This window comes from Lolium rigidum, chromosome 2 (genome assembly GCF_022539505.1).
Source record: "Lolium rigidum isolate FL_2022 chromosome 2, APGP_CSIRO_Lrig_0.1, whole genome shotgun sequence".
Taxonomy (NCBI): Eukaryota; Viridiplantae; Streptophyta; class Magnoliopsida; order Poales; family Poaceae; genus Lolium; species Lolium rigidum.
In genome coordinates this window covers 154,014,695-154,034,790 of record NC_061509.1, presented here as the reverse complement: position 1 = coordinate 154,034,790, position 20,096 = coordinate 154,014,695, and the positions used below count along the sequence as shown (strand labels likewise).

The window sequence follows — 20,096 nt, the reverse complement described above, 5'->3', positions numbered from 1 at the left end:
CGACACCACGCCATCGTGCTGTCGGATTCAAGAAGGAGCTACTACTTCCGCTGCCCGCTGGAACAGGAGGTGGACGTCGTCTTCATCAACAACCGAACGTGTGACCGAGTACGGAGGTGCTGCCCGTTCGTGGCGCCGTGATCAAGATCTTCTACGCGCTTTTGCAAGTGGCAAGTGAACGTCTACCGCAGCAACAAGAGCCTCATCTTGTAGGCTTTGGAATCTCTTCAAGGGTGAGACTCGATAATCCCCTCGTTGCTACCGTCTTCTAGATTGCATCTTGGCTTGGATTGCGTGTTCGCGGTAGGAAATTTTTTTGTTTTCTATGCAACGAATCCCTATAGTGGTATCAGAGCCGTGTCTATGCATAGATGGTTGCACGAGTAGAACACAATGTTTTTGTGGGCGTTGATGCTCTTGTTATCTTTAGTTGAGTACTTTGCATCTTTGTGGCATAGTGGGATGAAGCGGCTCGGACTAACTTTACATGACCGCGTTCATGAGACTTGTCCCTCGTTCGACATGCAACTTGTATTGCATAAGAGGCTTTGCGGGTGTCTGTCTCTCCTACTATAGTGAAGATTCAATTTACTCTTCTATTGACCACATTAGTATCAACGTTGTGGTTCATGTTCGTAGGTAGATTAGATCTTTCTCGAAAACCCTAAACCACGTAAAATATGCAAACCAAATTAGAGACGTCTAACTTGTTTTTGCAAGGTTTGGTGATGTGATATGGCCATAATGTGATGATGAATATGTATGAGATGATCATTATTGTATTGTGGCAACCGGCAGGAGCCTTATGGTTGTCTTTAAATTTCATGTTGAGTAGTATTTCAAAGAAGTTGTAATAGTTGCTACATGGAGAACAATCATGAAGACGGCGCCATTGACCTTGACGCTACGCCGACGATGATGGAGATCATGCCCGTTGATGATGGAGATCATGTCCGTGCTTTGGAGATGAAGATCAAAGGCGCAAAGACAAAGGGGCCATATCATATCACATATGAACTGCATGTGATGTTAATCCTTTTATGCATCTTATTTTGCTTAGATCGCGACGGTAGCATTATAAGATGATCCCTCACTAAAATCTCAAGATAATAAAGTGTTCATCCTTAGTAGCACCGTTGCCAAGACTTGTCGTTTCGAAGCATCTCGTGATGATCGGGTGTGATAGAATCAACAAGTGCATACAACGGGTGCAAGCCAGCTTTTGCACATGCGGATACTAAGGTGGCCTTGACGAGCCTAGCATGTACGGACATGGTCTCGAACACGTGATACCGAAAGGTAGAGCATGAATCATATGATTGATATGATGAACACTTTGAGTGTTCGCCATTGAAATTACACCTTGTCTCGTGATGATCGGACTTAGGTGTGGTGGATTTGGTTCGTGTGATCACTAAGACAATGCGAGGGATATTGTTTTCATGCTCGCTGTCGTGCTGTCGGATTCAAGAGGAGCTACTACTTCCGCTGCCTGATGCGTGTAGTTGACACGTCCGTTGGGAACCCCAAGAGGAAGGTGTGATGCGCACAACGGCAAGTTTCCCTCAGTTAGAAACCAAGGTTTAATCGAACCAAGTAGGGAGTCAAGAAGCACGTTGAAGGTTGATGGCGGCGGGATGTAGTGCGGCGCAACACCGGAGATTCCGGCGCCAACGTGGAACCTGCATAACACAACCAAAGTACTTTGCCCCAACGAAACGAGTGAGGTTGTCAATCTCACCGACTTGCTGTAACAAAGGATTAACCGTATTGTGTGGAAGATGATTGTTTGCAGAGAAAACAAGTAAAACAAGTATTGCAGACAGATTTGTATTTCAAGTATTAAAGAATGGACCGGGGTCCACAGTTCACTAGAGGTGTCTCTCCCATAAGATAAAAGCATGTTGGGTGAACAAATTACAGTCGGGCAATTGACAAATAGAGAGGGCATAACAATGCACATACATGACATGATAAGTATAGTGAGATTTAATTGGGCATTACGACAAAGTACATAGACCGCCATCCAACTGCATCTATGCCTAAAAAGTCCACCTTCAGGTTATCGTCCGAACCCCCTCCAGTATTAAGTTGCAAAGCAACGAGACAATTGCATTAAGTATGGTGCGTAATGTAATCAACAACTACATCCTCGGACATAGCGCCAATGTTTTATCCCTAGTGGCAACAAGCACAACACAACCTTAGAACTTTACATCCACTGTCCCAGGTGTCAATGCGGGCATGAACCCACTATCGAGCATAAATACTCCCTCTTGGAGTTAAAAGTAAAAACTTGGCCAGAGCCTCTACTAGAAACGGAGAGCATGCAAGATCATAAACAACACATATGTAATAACTTGATAATTAACATGACATGGTATTCTCTATCCATCGGATCCCGACAAACACAACATATAGAATTACAGATAGATGATCTTGATCATGTTAGGCAGCTCACAAGATCCAACAATGAAGCACAATGAGGAGAAGACAACCATCTAGCTATCGCTATGGACCCATAGTCCAGGGGTGAACTACTCACTCATCACTCCGGAGGCGACCATGGCGGTGTAGAGTCCTCCGGGAGATGAATCCCCTCTCCGGCGGGTGCCGGAGGAGATCTCCGAATCCCCCGAGATGGGATCGGCGGCGGCGGCGTCTCCGTAAGGTTTTCCGTATCGTGGTTTTCCGCATCAGGGGGTTTCGCGACGGAGGCTTTAAGTAGGCGGAAGGGCAGCAGTCGGGGGCCGGACGAGGGGGCCACACCATAGGCGGCGCGGGCCCCCCGGGCCGCGCCGCCACGTGGTGTTGCCACCTCGTGGCCCCACTTCGTGTGTTCTTCGGTCTTCCGGAAGCTCCGTGGAAAAATAGGCCCCGGGTCTTCGTTTCGTCCAATTCCGAGAATATTTCGTTACTAGGATTTCTGAAACCAAAAACAGCGAGAAAACGAGAACTGGCACTTCGGCATCTTGTTAATAGGTTAGTTCCGTAAAATGCACGAATATGACATAAAGTGTGCATAAAACATGTAGGTATCATCAATAATATGGCATAGAACATAAGAAATTATCGATACGTCGGAGACGTATCAAGCATCCCCAAGCTTAGTTACGCTCGTCCCGAGCGAGTAAAACGATAACAAAGATAATTTCGAAGTGATATGCCATCATAACCTTGATCATACTATTTGTAAACATATGTAGTGGATGCAGTGATCAAAACAATGGTAATGACATGAGAAAACAAGTGAATCATAAAGCAAAGACTTTTCATGAATAGTACTTCAAGACAAGTATTAATAAGTCTTGCATAAGAGTTAACTCATAAAGCAATAAATCAAAGTAAAGGCATTGGAGCAACACAAAGGAAGATTAAGTTTCAGCGGTTGCTTTCAACTTGTAACATGTATATCTCATGGATAATTGTCAACATAGAGTAATATAACAAGTACAATATGCAAGTATGTAGGAATCAATGCACGGTTCACACAAGTGTTTGCTTCTTGAGGTGGAGAGAGATAGGTGAACTGACTCAACATAAAAGTAAAAGAATGGTCCTTCAAAGAGGAAAGCATCGATTGCTCTATATGTGCTAGAGCTTTTATTTTGAAAACATGAAACAATTTTGTCAACGGTAGTAATAAAGCATATGAGTTATGTACATTATATCTTACAAGTTGCAAGTCTCATGCATAGTATACTAATAGTGCCCGCACCTTGTCCTAATTAACTTGGACTACCGGATCTTTGCAATGCACATGTTTTGACCAAGTGTCACAATGGGGTACCTCCATGCCGCTCGTACAAAGGTCTAAGGAGAAAGCTCGCATTTTGGATTTCTCGCTTTTGATTATTCTCAACTTAGACATCCATACCGGGACAACATGGACAACAGATAATGGACTCCTCTTTAATGCATAAGCATGTGGCAACAATTATTATTCTCATATGAGATTGAGGATATATGTCCAAACTGAAACTTCCACCATGAATCATGGCTTTAGTTAGCGGCCCAAAGTTCTTCTCTAACAATATGCATGCTCCAACCATGAAGGTGGTAGATCTCTCTTGCTTCGGACAAGACGGACATGCATAGCAACTCACATGATATTCAACAAAGAATAGTTGATGGCGTCCCCGTAAACATGGTTATCGCACAACAAGCAACTTAATAAGAGATAAAGTGCATAAGTACATATTCAATACCACAATAGTTTTTAAGCTATTTGTCCCATGAGCTATATATTGCAAAGGTGAATGATGGAATTTTAAAGGTAGCACTCAAGCAATTTACTTTGAAATGGCGGATAAATACCATGTAGTAGGTAGGTATGGTGGACACAAATGGCATAGTGGTTGGCTCAAGTATTTTGGATGCATGAGAAGTATTCCCTCTCGATACAAGGTTTAGGCTAGCAAGGCTATTTGAAACAAACACAAGGATGAACGGTACAGACAAAACTCACATAAAAGACATATGGTAAACATTATAAGACTCCATACCGTCTTCCTTGTTGTTCAAAACTCAATACTAGATGTTATCTAGACTCTAGAGAAACCAAATATGCAAACCAAATTAGCAAGCTCTAAGTATTTCTTCATTAATGGTTGCAAAGTATATGATGCAAGAGCTTAAACATGAGCACAACAATTGCCAAGTATCAAATTATCCAAGACATTTTAGAGTTACTACATGTATCATTTTCCAATTCCAACCATATAACAATTTAACGAAGATGAAACTTCGCCATGAATACTATGAGTAGAGCCTAAGGACATATTTGTCCATATGCAACAGCGGAGCGTGTCTCTCTCCCATAAAGTGAATGCTAGGATCCATTTTATTCAAACAAAACAAAAAACAAAAACAAACCGACGCTCCAAGCAAAGTGCATAAGATGTGACGGAATAAAAATATAGTTTCGGGGAGGAACTCCGATAATGTTGTCGATGAAGAAGGGGATGCCTTGGGCATCCCCAAGCTTAGACGCTTGAGTCTTCTTAATATATGCAGGGGTGAACCACCGGGGCATCCCCAAGCTTAGAGCTTTCACTCTCCTTGATCATATTGCATCATACTCCTCTCTTGATCCTTGAAAACTTCCTCCACACCAAACTCGAACAACTCATTAGAGGGTTAGTGCATAATAAAAATTCACATGTTCAGAGGTGACACAATCATTCTTAACACTTCTGGACATTGCATAAAGCTACTGGACATTAATGGATCAAAGAAATTCATCCAACATAGCAAAAGAGGCAATGCGAAATAAAAGACAGAATCTGTCAAAACAGAACAGTCCGTAAAGATGGATTTTATTAGGCCACCAGACTTGCTCAAACGAAAATGCTCAAATTGAATGAAAGTTGCGTACATATCTGAGGATCATGCTCGTAAATTGGCGTAATTTTCAGAGCTACCTACAGGGAGATAGACCCAGATTCGTGACAGCAAAGAAATCTGGAACTAGCGCAGTAATCCAAATCTAGTACTTACTTTTCTATCAAAGACTTTACTTGGCACAACAAAACATAAAACTAAGATAAGGAGAGGTTGCTACAGTAGTAAACAACTTCCAAGACACAAATATAAAACAAAAATACTGGAGTAAAAACATGGGTTGTCTCCCATAAGCGCTTTTCTTTAACGCCTTTCAGCTAGGCGCGAAAGTGTATCTCAAGTAACATCAAGAGACGAAGCATCAACATCATAATTTGTTCTAATGATAGAATCATAAGGTAACTTCATTCTCTTTCTAGGGAAGTGTTCCATACCTTTCTTGAGAGGAAATTGATATTTAATATTACCTTCCTTCATATCAATAGTAGCACCAACGGTTCGAAGAAAAGGTCTTCCCAATATAATGGGGCAAGATGCATTGCATTCAATATCCAAGACAACAAAATCAACGGGGACAAGGTTATTGTTAACCATAATATGAACATTATCAACTTTCCCCAAAGGTTTCTTTTTAGCATTATCGCGAGATTAACATCCAAATAACAATTTTTCAATGGTGGCAAGTCAAGCATATCATAGACTTTTTTAGGCATAACGAAATACTTGCACCAAGATCACATAAGGCATTACAATCAAAATCTTTGACTCTCATTTTAATGATGGGCTCCCAACCATCCTCTAGCTTTCTAGGAATAGAAGTTTCAAGTTTTAGTTTCTCTTCTCTAGCTTTTATGAGAGCATTTGTAATATGTTTTGTGAAAGCCAAATTTATAGCACTAGCATTGGGACTCTTAGCAAGTTTTTGCAAGAACTTTATAACTTCAGAGATGTGGCAATCATCAAAATCTAAATCATTACAATCTAAAGCAATGGGATTATCATCCCCAAGGTTGGAAAAAATTTCAGCAGCTTTATCACAGAGCAGTTTCAACGTAGCTTTTAGCAGTTTCAGGTAATTTTGCGCGCTTTGCACTAGGAGTAGAAGCATTGCTAACACCAATTATTTTACCATTGATAGTAGGAGGTGCAGCAACATATGAATCATTAGCATTTCTAGTGGTGGTAATAGTCCAAACTTTAGCTACATTTTCCTTTTTAGCTAGTTTTTCATTTTCTTCTCTATCCCACCTAGCACGCAGTTCAGCCATTAATCTTATATTCTCATTAATTCTAACTTGGATGGCATTTGCTGTAGTAACAATTTTATTTTCAATATCCATATTAGGCATAACTTTCGATTTCAAAAGATCAACATCAGAGGCAAGACTATCAACTCTAGAAACAAGAATATCAATTTTATTGAGCTTTTCCTCAACAGATTTGTTAAAGACAGTTTGTGTACTAATAAATTCTTTAAGCATGGCTTCAAGTCCAGGGGGTGTATTCCTATTATTGTTGTAAGAATTCCCATAAAAATTAGCATAACCGTTACCATTATTATAAGGATATGGCCTATAGTTATTACTAGAATTGTTCCGATAAGCATTGTTGTTGAAATTATTATTTTTAATGAAGTTTACATCAACATGTTCTTCTTGGGCAACCAATGAAGCTAATGGAACATTATTAGGATCAACATTAGTCCTATCATTCGCAAGCATAGACATAATAGCATCAACTTTATCATTCAAGGAAGAGGATTCTTCAACGGAATTTACCTTCTTACCTTGTGGAGCTCTTTCCGTGTGCCATTCGAGTAATTAACCATCATATTATCAAGAAGCTTTGTTGCTTCACCAAGAGTGATGGACATAAAGGTACCTCCAGCAGACTGAATCCAATAAATTCCGCGAAGAAAAATTTAGTCCTGCATAGAAGGTTTGGATGATCATCCAAGTAGTCAGTCCATGGGTTGGGCAATTTTTAACCAGAGATTTCATTCTTTCCCAAGCTGGAACGGGGAGGTGGACGTCGTCTTCATCAACAACCGAACGTGTGACCGAGTACGGAGGTGCTGCCCGTTCGTGGCGCCGTGATCAAGATCTTCTACGCGCTTTTGCAAGCGGCAAGTGAACGTCTACCGCAGCAACAAGAGCCTCATCTTGTAGGCGTTGGAATCTCTTCAAGGGTGAGACTCGATAATCCCCTCGTTGCTACCGTCTTCTAGATTGCATCTTGGCTTGGATTGCGTGTTCGCGGTAGGAATTTTTTTGTTTTCTATGCAACGAATCCCTACAGATGGTACTATTGAGAAGTACAAAGCTCGGCTTGTAGCCAAAGGCTATACCCAAAAGGAAGGCGAAGATTTCTTCAATACCTACTCACCTGTGGCGAGATTGACCACCATTCGAGTACTACTGTCATTGGCTGCCTCACACGGTCTTCTCGTTCATCAAATGGACGTTAAGACGGCTTTCCTAAATGGAGAGTTGGACGAGGAAATTTACATGGAACAACCTGATGGTTTCGTCTTGCAAGGTCAAGAAAGAAAGGTGTGTAAATTAAAGAAATCTTTGTATGGTCTTAAACAAGCACCCAAACAATGGCATGAGAAGTTTGAAAGAACTTTGACATCCGTGGGCTTTGTTGTCAATGAAGCCGACAAATGTGTGTATTACCGCCATGGTGGGGGTGAGGGAGTTGTCCTATGCTTGTATGTGGATGACATACTAATTTTTGGGACAAGTCTCAAAGTGATTGAAGAGGTAAAAACCTTTTTATCTCAGTGTTTTGAGATGAAAGATCTTGGGGAAGTTGATGTTATATTAAACATCAAGTTATTGAGAGATGAGAATAATGGGATTACACTTGTGCAATCTCATTATGTTGAGAAGGTGTTGAGCAGATTTGGATGCTGATTGCAAATCTTCTCTCACACCTTATGATCCGAGTGTCTTGCTTCGAAAGAATGAAAAGGCAACTAGAGATCAATTGAGATACTCTTAAATCATTGGTTCACTCATGTATTTAGCTTGCGCTACGAGGCCTGATATCTCGTTTGCTGTATGCAAACTTAGCCGGTTTGTGGCCAACCCGGGAGATGATCATTGGCATGCTCTTGAGAGAGTGATGCCTATCTAAAGGGAACCATGAGTTATGGAATTCATTATACCGGGTATCCAAGAGGACTTGAAGGGTATAGTGATTCCAATTGGATTTCGATGCTAAGATGAAGGCCACAAGTGGATATGTTTTCACTCTTGGTGGTGGCGCTGTTTTCTGGAAGTCTTGCAAGCGCAGACCATCTTAACGAGGTCAACTATGGAAGCGGAACTCACGGCATTAGATACGGCCTACTCGTCGAAGCGGAATGGCTTCGTGAGCTCTTGATGGACTTGCCTATGGTTGAAAAACCAATACCGACCCTCCTTATGAACTGTGATAATCAAACTGTGATTATTAAAGTGAAAAGTTCTAAGGATAATATGAAAAGTTCCAAACATATCAAGAGGAGATTGAAGTCTATCAGAAAACTGAAGAACTCCGGAGTGATAGCATTGGATTATGTCCAAAGTGCTAAGAATACAGCAGATCCTTTCACAAAAGGACTATCAAGAAACATGATAGACCTTGCATCGAGGGAGATGGGTTTGAGACCCACTTGAGTTGCCGAGGGGTAACCCAACCTATGTGATCGGAAATTCCGTGAAGTAGGACACAGGAAAACAAACCGGAGCAACCGAGTTGAGAGAAAATTTAATACTCCCACTCCGCTGCGGATGCAATTCTCTCATAGCTACTTGTAAGGCGAGTTGACAATGTCTTAATGTGTTCTGAGCGGCTCTTAATGAGCGAAGACGTCGTCCTACAGGGCGATCTTTTGAAGAACACACCTATATGAGTGACACTACTGGTCATAGTGTGGGAGATTTGGGTGAATCTCTAGTAAGCTCATGAAGGGCCGAGGGGTATGACTTATAAGCTCCACTCGAGGGGAAGGCTATGGTAGCCTAGTACCGTGCCGGCATTGAGCGAAACTTGCTGCACAAAGACTGACAATTCAAGTCATAGTCCATTGTTCAGTTGTAGTCAAGCGTAGCACCTTGCCTAAGTGGAAGTTCAACTTACGATCTCCACCGAAGTGCAGGTATATTAAACAGTGAATGGAACTAATGTGTCATCTGATGTGCATATGAGATCTGGTGGGGGATTGTTGAATGTAGATGGGCTGCAGCCCAGTAAGGCAGCCCATATAGTCTACAATTCCTGAAATCTCAAGGCCCATCACGTTGGCAGCTTGGGACAGCCTTGGGGGATAAAGTTTAGTCCCACATTGCTAGTTGGGAGAGAGTTGGAGTGGTATATAAGGGCTGTTGTTCTAGTCATTCCAATTGAGTGAGAATAGAAAGAGCCCTCGCGCACTCCTCCTCCTCCGCCCGCCTCGCCTCGCCTCGTCACGCACGCAACGTCGCATTTCGTGACTCGAGTTCGAGTTCGAGTTCGAGACACACTCAAGGAAGCCTAAATTTTTTGCTTGGTGCACCAACTGAGTTGGGTACGTGTTGACCTGCATGTGCATGCTCGCCGCGTGTCCCTGGTTTCCTACGCGTGTCAACGCGGTCGGGGCGGCTCTCCTCCCAGGCTATATAAGGAGACCGATCAGATCTGGAAAACAGTGCTCTTAGATCTCTCTCTCTCACGAAGTTCCTTTTGCTGCGCTACTCTCTAGTCTTCCCCATCCCGGCGACTGCGTGCACGGCCGTCCGGGAGAGCAGGCCTCCGAAACCCCGTCCGTTGAGATCCTGCACCGGGAGACGGGCGATAAGGTTTTTGGGGAGCGTCTCGGCGCGACTGCTCGCTGCTGTTCGTCTTCTTCATCGCCGATTCGACTGCTTCGTCGACGACTCTGACTACACCATGGGCGACATCAACAACTCCCATGGTGGTGGTGGTGGTGTTGCTGGTGCGACCTTCCCGATCGCGATGTACGTGTTTTTCCTCTCCTACCTTGCACTGCTACTTGTTCCATGTTCAAATCTGATGCATGTGCTTAGTCTGATGTGTATGGTTAAGTATGCCTGTGCATATGTAATGTTACTTTCGGTAATTAAACTCACACGGAAATTGCCTAATACTCCAACAATAACTGCCGTTGAAACCACCAAGTTTCTAACCGTGTTTTCGAGCGGCAACTTTGGACACCTCAAAACTGGAATACTAGTGCAGTTTGAACAGATGATCAGAAGGGAAGAGTCTCCCCTCCCCCTATCTCAACACATCACAATCAGTACGTAACTACGCATGCCTTGTCATTATGTTTTGGTTGTACTGGAGTTCGGAAAGGAAATCTCAATGGACAAGTATGTTATGTTTAAACGCTGCTTCACCCTAAGGTTTTGGGGCTTCGTCAAGGATTGGATGAGTCTCCATGCCCTTTTTTTTTTGTTTGTTTAGGTTGCTCACCACATACACCATGTGGTGAGTCTCGATGCCCTTGATCTCCGAAATTGGGCAACTCTCTCAATCAAATCTTGGTGGCACAAGATGTGAGGAACAAGGGTGTGTTCTGCAACAAGCGCGCGGGTGCCAATGTTTTGAGTGAAGTCATGCTAGGAAAGTTGAACCAGATGTAATCTTCTTTTATTTTTGTTGAGCAAGCTCCTTAATTAATAAACCGAGGCAAAGTCTTTATTGTCGTTTCAAAAAGAATTTAAATGTTTCGAATCTATCCATTCACTTGAGAAATCTCGACCAGCTGATCAAGCATGCCAATCTAGAACCAAAGCGATCAGCTCGTTCTCATATCAACATCCAGTTTCTCCCTGCAACCTTGCTTCTCCTTATGAAAACACTACCATCGGTATCAGACCGAGTGAAGTGTCTAGTCGAGATAGGCAGTCCTAGTCGCCCACGAACAATTCCTACTCGTGGATAACATGACTCTTAAATTAGAATATCTGGGCGCTGCTGATCTGGTCTCAATAGGCGCCCGTCACTCTCTCGTTCTCAGTGAGGCGTTTTTCCACCATCCGTTCGGCCGCCTGGCCACGCATCCAGAACTTCCTTTTCGTCGTCGCCGAACCGTCCTCTCCCCCGTTGACAGCCGCCTCCCTCCGGCGTCATTTTCCAGCTGCCCTTTTCATCGTCTTTGAGCTCCGCGCGACGGTGCCCATACGGACGAACGAACGATCGACACGCCCGCTGGCGTCCAAAGGAGCAACAATTGACTACAGATCGCACCCCGTGGTGCGGCGACAGCGGCCTGCGAGCTTTGCCCCCGACGACGGCGACGTCTCTCTTGTCGTCCATTCCATCCCGGGCCCCGGGCGCATCGTCCGTTCCTGCTGTGCTGGATCCATGGCCTGAAGTAACACGAGCGCGAGAACACAAGAACGGCTGCTCAGCGAGGGGGGCGGCAGCGCCGGCGCACTTCTAGAGGTTGAAGATGAAGAGCATCTTAAAAAAATTGTTGTAATTTTCCGTTTTGTTAAATGCTTTATACTGTTTGATGTTTATCTTAATGCTGGGGTGCTGATTCATTCTAGGCGGGTAACTGTAGTTTTGTTTCGAGCGACGGCGCGACATGAACCGTACATGAGTGACACACCCAGATCGACGCGGCACGTCGGAGCGGCCTGCGGCCATTACACGGACATGAACCGCAGACTCGACGAAGACGACGACCGTCTACCGGCCGGCGGCCGGCAGCATGCATGTAGATTGCATCGCTTCTTCTCTGTTTGCCCCGGCCGCTTGCATCCCTCCCTAGGCTGTCTGCTGATCTTTCTTCTACCACTACATCTAATCTAACCCGATTGATGTGATCGCCGGAGCCCGGATCGATCAGCCGGCTGAGCGAGCTCGCAACAACTAAGACGTACGTACATATACAGGCACACGAGACGAGTACACAGAGATTTATGCAGATCGCTGATTCACGCTACCGCGTTCCACTCCAGCACCGGCCATGTCGTCTCCCACAGCTCCGGCGTGGCGCAGAACGGCTCCTGAAGTCCACCCCCGTATGTCGCCAGGTGGTCGTCGTGCTCGTACCATCCCGCGGCCGAGTCCTCTGAGACGTCCGCCTCCGTCGCCGCGCTCTCCACGAGGCAGCAAACGTTATTCCTCGTGTCGTCGTCCACCTCGGCGACGGCGCCGCCGTCGGAGCTAGCGCTCTGGTCTTGCCGCTCGTTCAGCTTCTCCTTCAGCTCTTCCAGCTGCGGACCAAGATGTATTTAATGTCAGTAAGAGAGATGTGAATGATCGACCAAACCGTGAAGGATCGATGGCATGCGTAGTGTAAGTGTAACTATGATGTACCTGCGCGGCGAGCGTGAGCTTGTCCTGCTTGAGCGCCTCGACGCGGGCGCGGAGGTCGTCGTAGTGTTCCCGCAGCTCGGCGAAGTCCTGCTCGAGCTGCTTGGACCGCCACCGCGCGCGCTTGTTCTGGAACCAGATGGCCACCTGCCGCGGCTGCAGCCCCAGCTCCCGCGCCAGCGCCGCCTTCTCCCGGGGCTCCAGCTTGGCCCGCCGCGACTGGAACGTGCTCTCCAGCGACCGCACCTGCTCCTCCGTGAACCGCCGCTTCCTCTCCCCGCCCCCGCCGCCGCTCAGCTGCTGCTGCTGCTGGAGGAGGAACTGGCCGTGCCCATCGTCGACGTCCACCGGCGGGGCGCCGAACATGTAGAACTGGCAGTCGCTCTCCATTGCGTAGCCGTCGTGCGCGGTATCGAATCGGCAAAGACGGACTCCACTTGAACTTAAGCTAGCGCAGCCGCAGGCGTTCTGTAGTGTTGCTGGGGAGGTGGTGCTCCGGCCCGGTTTTATACCGGCGCACGAGCCCCGGCCGGCGGGATGCTCACACGTGGCGCCACGCTTCCCGACCAAAGCTCGTAGGCCCTCCATCGCTTTACGCGGAGTGCCAGGTGTTAGCGCGTCGGGCCAGTGGGCCGAGCCCGGATGCACGGAATGGTTATCCGTCTCGAGATTGGTTTGGGCTCTCCCGGCGCGCCGGGACACGTGGTGCGCGCGCCATAGCTGGAGTGCGAGATCGATCCTCTCTCGTTTTGGCAAGAACTTTGTTGAGGAAGGAAAGGTTCGACGAATGGCTCGATTCTTGTTGAGTGGCCAGTCGGCATAGCCACGTCGATCTTCAAATCCAAGGGTACGTAGGAGCTATGCTAGCTAGGTAGACAGCGTCCATGTCGATAGGCCCAGCTTCTCCCGAAAGATATGCCGATGTGGCTGGGAGGCTTGTCACGTTACCCAGTGACTCGCCGTTCTCTTGCTTTGGAGATGTCTGCTCTAGGTAGGGGGTGTCTCGTACTCGACTACTCGTAGATTGCTTGATCGAATGAGATTCGGTGTGTACTTATATTTCTAGTGTGCGGCTTCAGGAGGGAGTGCCGCGAAGTCAGTCTGGCTATTGTTATAATAGGACGTGTTGGTTTTCGATTACATGGAAAAGATAGTTGCGAAGAATGTCATGGCATCTGATATGTGAGATTTAGTAATGGCAGACTGAGAAGAAATTTGCTTGGTGTTTCTCTTCTTGCAGCAGCGGTAGCGGCAAATGAGAGTGGCAATCCGGAGGAGTACATAGACGCAAGAACCCAATGACCAATTTTAATTGGTTGTGTCTCGCAATGTTCTTGTTGAAGGCATTGTTTTGAGAAGGTGTAATTTGCTCCAGAGTGAAAATTCGAGATCTGACCTTAATTGGTTGTGTCTACCAATAGCCTTCTTAAAGACATTGTTTTGTGAGCACGGACTCTGGGTGTTGTCTTGGCTATGGTTTGTGTCGCAGTTACAAGGTTTTGATCACCGTAGCAGGATCTTTTATTTTTATTTTTTCCTTTTCCTTTTTATAGTAGGATTGTGTGCATCCGTAATATCTTTAGGACATTTCGTTGTTGCAGAACTTAGATACAATTGGTATCTGTTTGATATCAATATATTTCCTTTGTCGAAAAAGCTAAGGGGTAGCCGTGCCATGAATTAAGTGCTCGATGGAGAGCTGAAATTGTGTGGAGGTCACCTGTTTATCCTTGGATTACAATTGTTAGAGTTAGAAAGCTCAGGGCGCTCAACCTATTTGGGACACGAAAAATTTCCGTTTTGGTTCGTTTCAATTGGCCGGGACATCTTTTTCCGTTTAGGTTGGCGGGCAACCTAGTGGCCCGACACATTTGGTTCGGCCTGGCCATTTTGATTGATTTTTCCCTTTTTATTAACTCAAATGGCTCATATTTATAAAAAACATAATGCTGTAGCCAAATAAATTTAAGTAGCGTACATCCAAATAAACATAGCCCACATGCGTAGTTCACAGTTAAACAAACAAAATTATATGGGATGACCGATGACTATTTCTCGTGGTCTGCCATCTGCCAATGACCATTGATACTCAACCAAATCTGTTTGAAGACGATTATGAATGTAGCGATCACGGAACTTAGTGTGCACATAGAAGCCCAGGCGCTGGCTCAACCAACCCGCATTGAAGTTACCATCTTTGGTCATGGATGCATGTAGCATTCCGCTCTTGGTTAACTATTATGTTGTGCATGATTACACAAGCGGTTATCACCTTCCACATGGTCTCAAGGTTCCATGTTTTAGCAAGGTGATGGAAAATAGCCCACAAAGATTGGAGCACATCAAATTCCTGCTCCACATATTTTCCGCAAGCCTCTTACTGTTTCGCAAACCTCTTCTCTTTCTCGGTTGCATACTCATGGATAGTCTTCATAAGTGTGGTCCAGTCAGGATAGGTGACATCAACTAGATAATATGGCTTGGCGTATGTATTTTCACTCATCTCACAGTGAACCACTGGAGCATTGCATTTTACAAGGCTGAAGAATACCGAAGACCGCTGGATATGATATGCAGCAAAGTTGTGTTGAGGAGGGAGAGGAGAGAGTTTGTTCCTACTTGCTTGTGTGCCACTCCTAATTACGGTCACGAATGGGTTGCCACGACCAGCATGGTTTGTTTGCGTCATGCCGCTGGGTTGGGGTTTTGCCTTTCCCATGTTCATTTGACTTGGTCCACATGAGGTGCCCTATCTCATGTCCGACAAATGACACAGGACGTCGACATCGACTCCTCTGCCGAGTCGGGGGTAGTACTCCATGTCGTCGGCAGCTGGTTCTTCGGCGGGCGGCGGACGTCGCCCTACCTATGGCGGCTCGGGCTGGCCTCGTCTTCGTCGAGGTCAACGTAAAGGCCGATGCACCGTGCATGCTCCTGCGCCTCCTTCTTTGCCTCGGCCTTGGACCAGGACAAGGCAAACTCAAGGCTCGATGGCGGTACATCCTCGAAGCAGGCGCACATGGCCATCCTTAAGCATGAAAACTCCTCCAAGTCAGTCATCATCCCGGAGTGCAATCTAGCTCACGAAAGACACCGACGATTGCCACTCTAGCTCCTCATGCTTCACCGCGCATGGTTTCGAGCTCCATTTTCGGCTTAGCGAGGTGCAGGCAGCCGCGTGGCGGCAACTGTGGACGCGGAGCCCGCGGTTCACAGATGAAAAAGGCCCCGTTGGTGGACCCCGTGTGCGACTTCTCCTTGTACTCATCCTTTATATAAGACGAGGTGCGAGTGGTCCGCGGCGCCGCCGCGGTGGAGGCTCCCAACGATATTCTTGCGACAGGAACGTAAGGCGTGGCTCGACCCCCATGACGATGTGGTTAAGAACCGCGGCGAGCGTGTGCCCCACTAGAGCATGTGGCCAGATGATGTTCTTGTTTGCTTGTGGTGGGATGCCTCCGTCGAACCTGGCGAGCTCCATCTCCCGACACTGGCGGAAAAAGGTGTTCCACATTGTTTTTTCGGGATCCCACGAGGGATCCGCGCATTGATCTGGCGTCAGCTCGCTGTAGTAATGTTGGTGGATTGCCACTTCCATTTCTGCGGCACGTGGCTTCGACGGTACATGCAAACTACAAGCACTCAACCGCCATCCAACGGAGCATCGCATGTTGGACGACGCCATGTATCTCATCTCGTACATGCGACATGCCTCCCATTCGAGGAGGTAGCGGCGACCGAAGAAATTAGCCATACAGGGTGATGGTGCTTGACACCGTTGGGGAACCCCAAGAGGAAGGTGTGACGAGCACAGCAGCAAGTTTTCCCTCAGTAAGAAACCAAACTTTAATCGACCAGTAGGAGAAATGTGTGACTTCTGAAGATGTTGCTAGCTGACTTGTGGCAGAGCGCACTACCGGCGTCAGCAATAACGTGAAACCTGCACACAAGACAACCAAAATATGTTGCCCCAACTCACAGTGAGGTTGTCAATCTCACCGGGTTTGCTGAACACAAAGGATGACGTGGGCATTACCCTTCGGGTAACCGACATTGCCCTATCCCGTATTGTCTAGTTGGAGGCCCATGAAGGCACTTGGAGGCAAGATGGGCCACTTGGATGGCGCACCAGAAGATTCCTTGGCGGGCAAGATAACGAGGTGGCCGAACAAGGAAAGATTAGATCTAAAGCTACTGTAAACCTAGTCGTACTCGGTTAGACCTCTTGAGACCTGGCCTCCTATATAAAGGCCAGGAGAGGGGCTGCCGAGGGGGACAATCAATCTTAGCAATCTAAGCCACCAAAAGTCTAGAGCTAGGTCGACATAGCACTTAGCCTCTCGACGAGATCTCAGCCGAACTATTTGGCACCCCATTGTAACCCAATATCTTCATAATCAAGAACAGACAGGCAGGACGTAAGGGTTTTACCTCATCGAGGGCCCCGAACCCGGGTAAATCGCTCTCCCGCTTGTCCGTGAACCGATGTCTCGTGTCGGCTTGCGGGATTCCGTCAACCCTAAGCCCCAATCGGAGGGCATTGCCGAGGAGTACCCTCGACAATTGGCGCCGTCTGTGGGAAGCCTGTCGGCACCAGGCAAGTCATCGGCAGTACCAGTCACGTCCGCGGCGTTCTTACTCGAATCACCGACGCCAGCAGAACCAAGAGATTCAATCCGCTGTGGATCCTTCGAGTTTGTACCGCACCGCGAAGCACTTCACCCGATCCCTGTGGGATCGTCTCGCGACATGGATGCTACTTTCGGTGGTGTCCACTTCATCATCGACTCCGGAGGTTTTCTTCGCCTCCCTAGGGATGGCGCATCCGACCTGAAGGTCGCGGCTTCGGAAGGCGTTCCTCCAACAGCAACCCTAAAAGTTCCACCCAGGAGCATACAAGAGAGCAACCGAGGAAGTTTCGACGCCATGGCAGGACAGAGGAAAAGACGAAGGGGCTCGCACCGCGAGGAGGAAGGACGAACAGCAGCTCACCTACGCCAGTTCGAACAAGGGTGCCACGACACGTCGTCAATCAGGGGTCGCACCCGTTCACCGTACCTTTCGGCTACGGAGAAACTTGAGGCACCATGCTACCTTCATTCTTACATTGATCCAAAGGACGGTCGAGAGAAATCCAGTCACCTGTTAAGGAACTGTCGACATTTTCTGGAAATTCGACAGTTCTGCGATGACCTCAGGGCCGAGGCCATGTCAAGAGTTCACGCAATGGAGAGAAGGGCAGGGTCCTACAGTTATCCACCAGAACCATATGTACCGGAACCGCACGTACCAGCAGAAGGAAACGAACATGTATCAACCGAGGTGTTCCCGGAACCATGCGGGCAAGTCAACATGATCCATAAAACCAACTTTTCAAAGAGAGAAATCAAGAAGTTCTCCCGAGAAGTAAAATACGCGGAAGTCGCCATGGTTGATACACCCGATTTCATCGACTGGTCGGATCAGAGTATCACCTTCGACAGGGCGGACCATCCGAAAGTTGTTCCGAGGCCCGGCCACGCGGCCCTTGTCCTTGAAGCACATATTGGAGGGTACAATATGAGCAAAGTATTCATGGATGGAGGAAGTGGCTTGAATCTGCTATTTTCCAACACAATGAGGGCAATGGGCCTAACAGTCGATATGCTAAAAGAGTCCAACACAGGGTTCCACGGCATTATACCGACTCGACCCGCTTATTCTCTTGGTAAAACATCACTGGACGTAGTCTTCGGCATGCCCAACAATTTCAGAAAAGAGAAGATCGAGTTCGAAGTAGTCGACTGGGAGTCTCAGTATCACGCCATCCTCGGCAGGCCCGCGTTTGCCAAATTCATGGCCGTACCTCATTATGCGTACCTAAAACTGAAGATGCCAGGCAACAACACCCCAATAACCGTACATGGAAGCTTTGCTCGATCGGACAACTGCGACAGGGAGTTCCAGAAGATCGCCTCGAAGTTCGGAGCCAAGGAAGAACTCAACGCGATCGACGCCGTTACAGATCACACGCAACCACCAGCCGACAATCGAAACGTAAGGTCCGACGAATTTGACGCTGCAAAGGAAGCCAAGAAGCTGCAGGTGCACCCCACTGACCCGAAGAAAACGGTCAATACGTCGGCTGACCTTACTGGCGCATAGGAAGGCGCGCTCATCGAGTTCCTCCGTGAGCGCTGGGAGATATTTGCATGGGAACCATCCGACATGCCGGGTATCCCCGGGGAACTCGCCGAGCACGCCCTTAATGTTGACCCGACAGACCAAACCGATACAGCAGTCAATGCGCCGATTTTCTGAACCAAAGAGGAGAGCAATTGGCGAAGAAATCAGTCGACTCCGTAAGGCAGGATTCATTCGGGAGCTCAAGGAAGCTGAGTGGGTGGCCAACCCTGTCATGGTGCCCAAAAAGGACACCACCGCTCTGCGCATGTGTATCGATTACACCAGCCTTAATAAACACTGTCCGAAAGACCACTTCCCGCTGCCTCGTATTGATCAGATAGTCGACTCCACGGCCGGATGCGATCGCCTCTCCTTCCTTGATGCATACTCCGGGTATAATCAGATCAAACTGAAGAAAGAGGACCAGGAGCTAACCGCGTTCATCACCCCACACGACGTTTTTTGTTACAACGTCATGACCTTCGGGTTAAAAAACGCAGGAGCAACCTATCAACGTTGCATGCAGGCTTGCCTTGGAGAGTAGATTGGGAGGAACATCGAGGTTTACATCGACGACATCGTGGTGAAGACGAAGCACGCCGCCACCCTCATCGATGACTTACGGGAAACTTTCGACAGCTTAGACAAGTATAAAATCAAGCTGAATCCCAAAAAATGTTTCTTCGGAGTACCAGGGGGACAGGTACTTGGGTACTTCATTTCAGCCAGGGGAATTGAAGCCAATCCTTTGAAGATCAAAGCTATTCTCAACATGGAGCCGCCAAAGAATCTGCACCAAGTGCAGCAGTTGGCAGGGCGACTGGCAGCGCTTAGTAGATTCATCGCCAAGCTGGGAGAAAAAGCTTTGCCTTTCTATAACCTGATGAAAAAGTTAGAAAAGTTCGAGTGGAAAAAAGAGGCGCAGGAGTCCTTCGATAACCTGAAGAAAATCCTGTCGACGTCCCTAGTCCTCGTCACCCCGCACGAAAAAGAAACGCTACTTATGTACATAGCCGCAACAGCACAAGTCTTCAGCAGCGTTTTGGTCGTTGAGCGAGAAGAGGCAGGAAAAGTCCACGGTGTTCAAAGGCCCGTTTACTACCTCAGTGAAGTACTCACACCCGCGAAGCAGAGATACCCTCACCATCAGAAGCTGGCGTATGCAGTATGGAAGTCGGCTCGCAAGCTGCGTCATTATTTCACGGAGCATACGATTATCGTCGTAAGTGAAGCGCCATTGAAGAACATAATGACTAATCCAGAAGCCACCG

General features: G+C 47.1%; 1 protein-coding gene across 1 annotated transcript; it reads right to left on the bottom strand.

Annotated features, from left to right (window-relative positions):
* Window positions 1-12,243: 12,243 nt before the first annotated feature.
* Window positions 12,244-13,106, bottom strand: LOC124687498 (homeobox-leucine zipper protein HOX24-like). Its single transcript, XM_047221274.1, has 2 exons — window positions 12,664-13,106; window positions 12,244-12,560 (listed from the first exon to the last, which is right to left on the bottom strand). The coding sequence occupies exons 1-2, from the start codon at window positions 13,048-13,050 to the stop codon at window positions 12,279-12,281; spliced, it is 669 nt and encodes a 222-aa protein (XP_047077230.1). The 5' UTR covers window positions 13,051-13,106; the 3' UTR covers window positions 12,244-12,278.
* Between the last annotated feature and the right edge of the window lie 6,990 nt (window positions 13,107-20,096).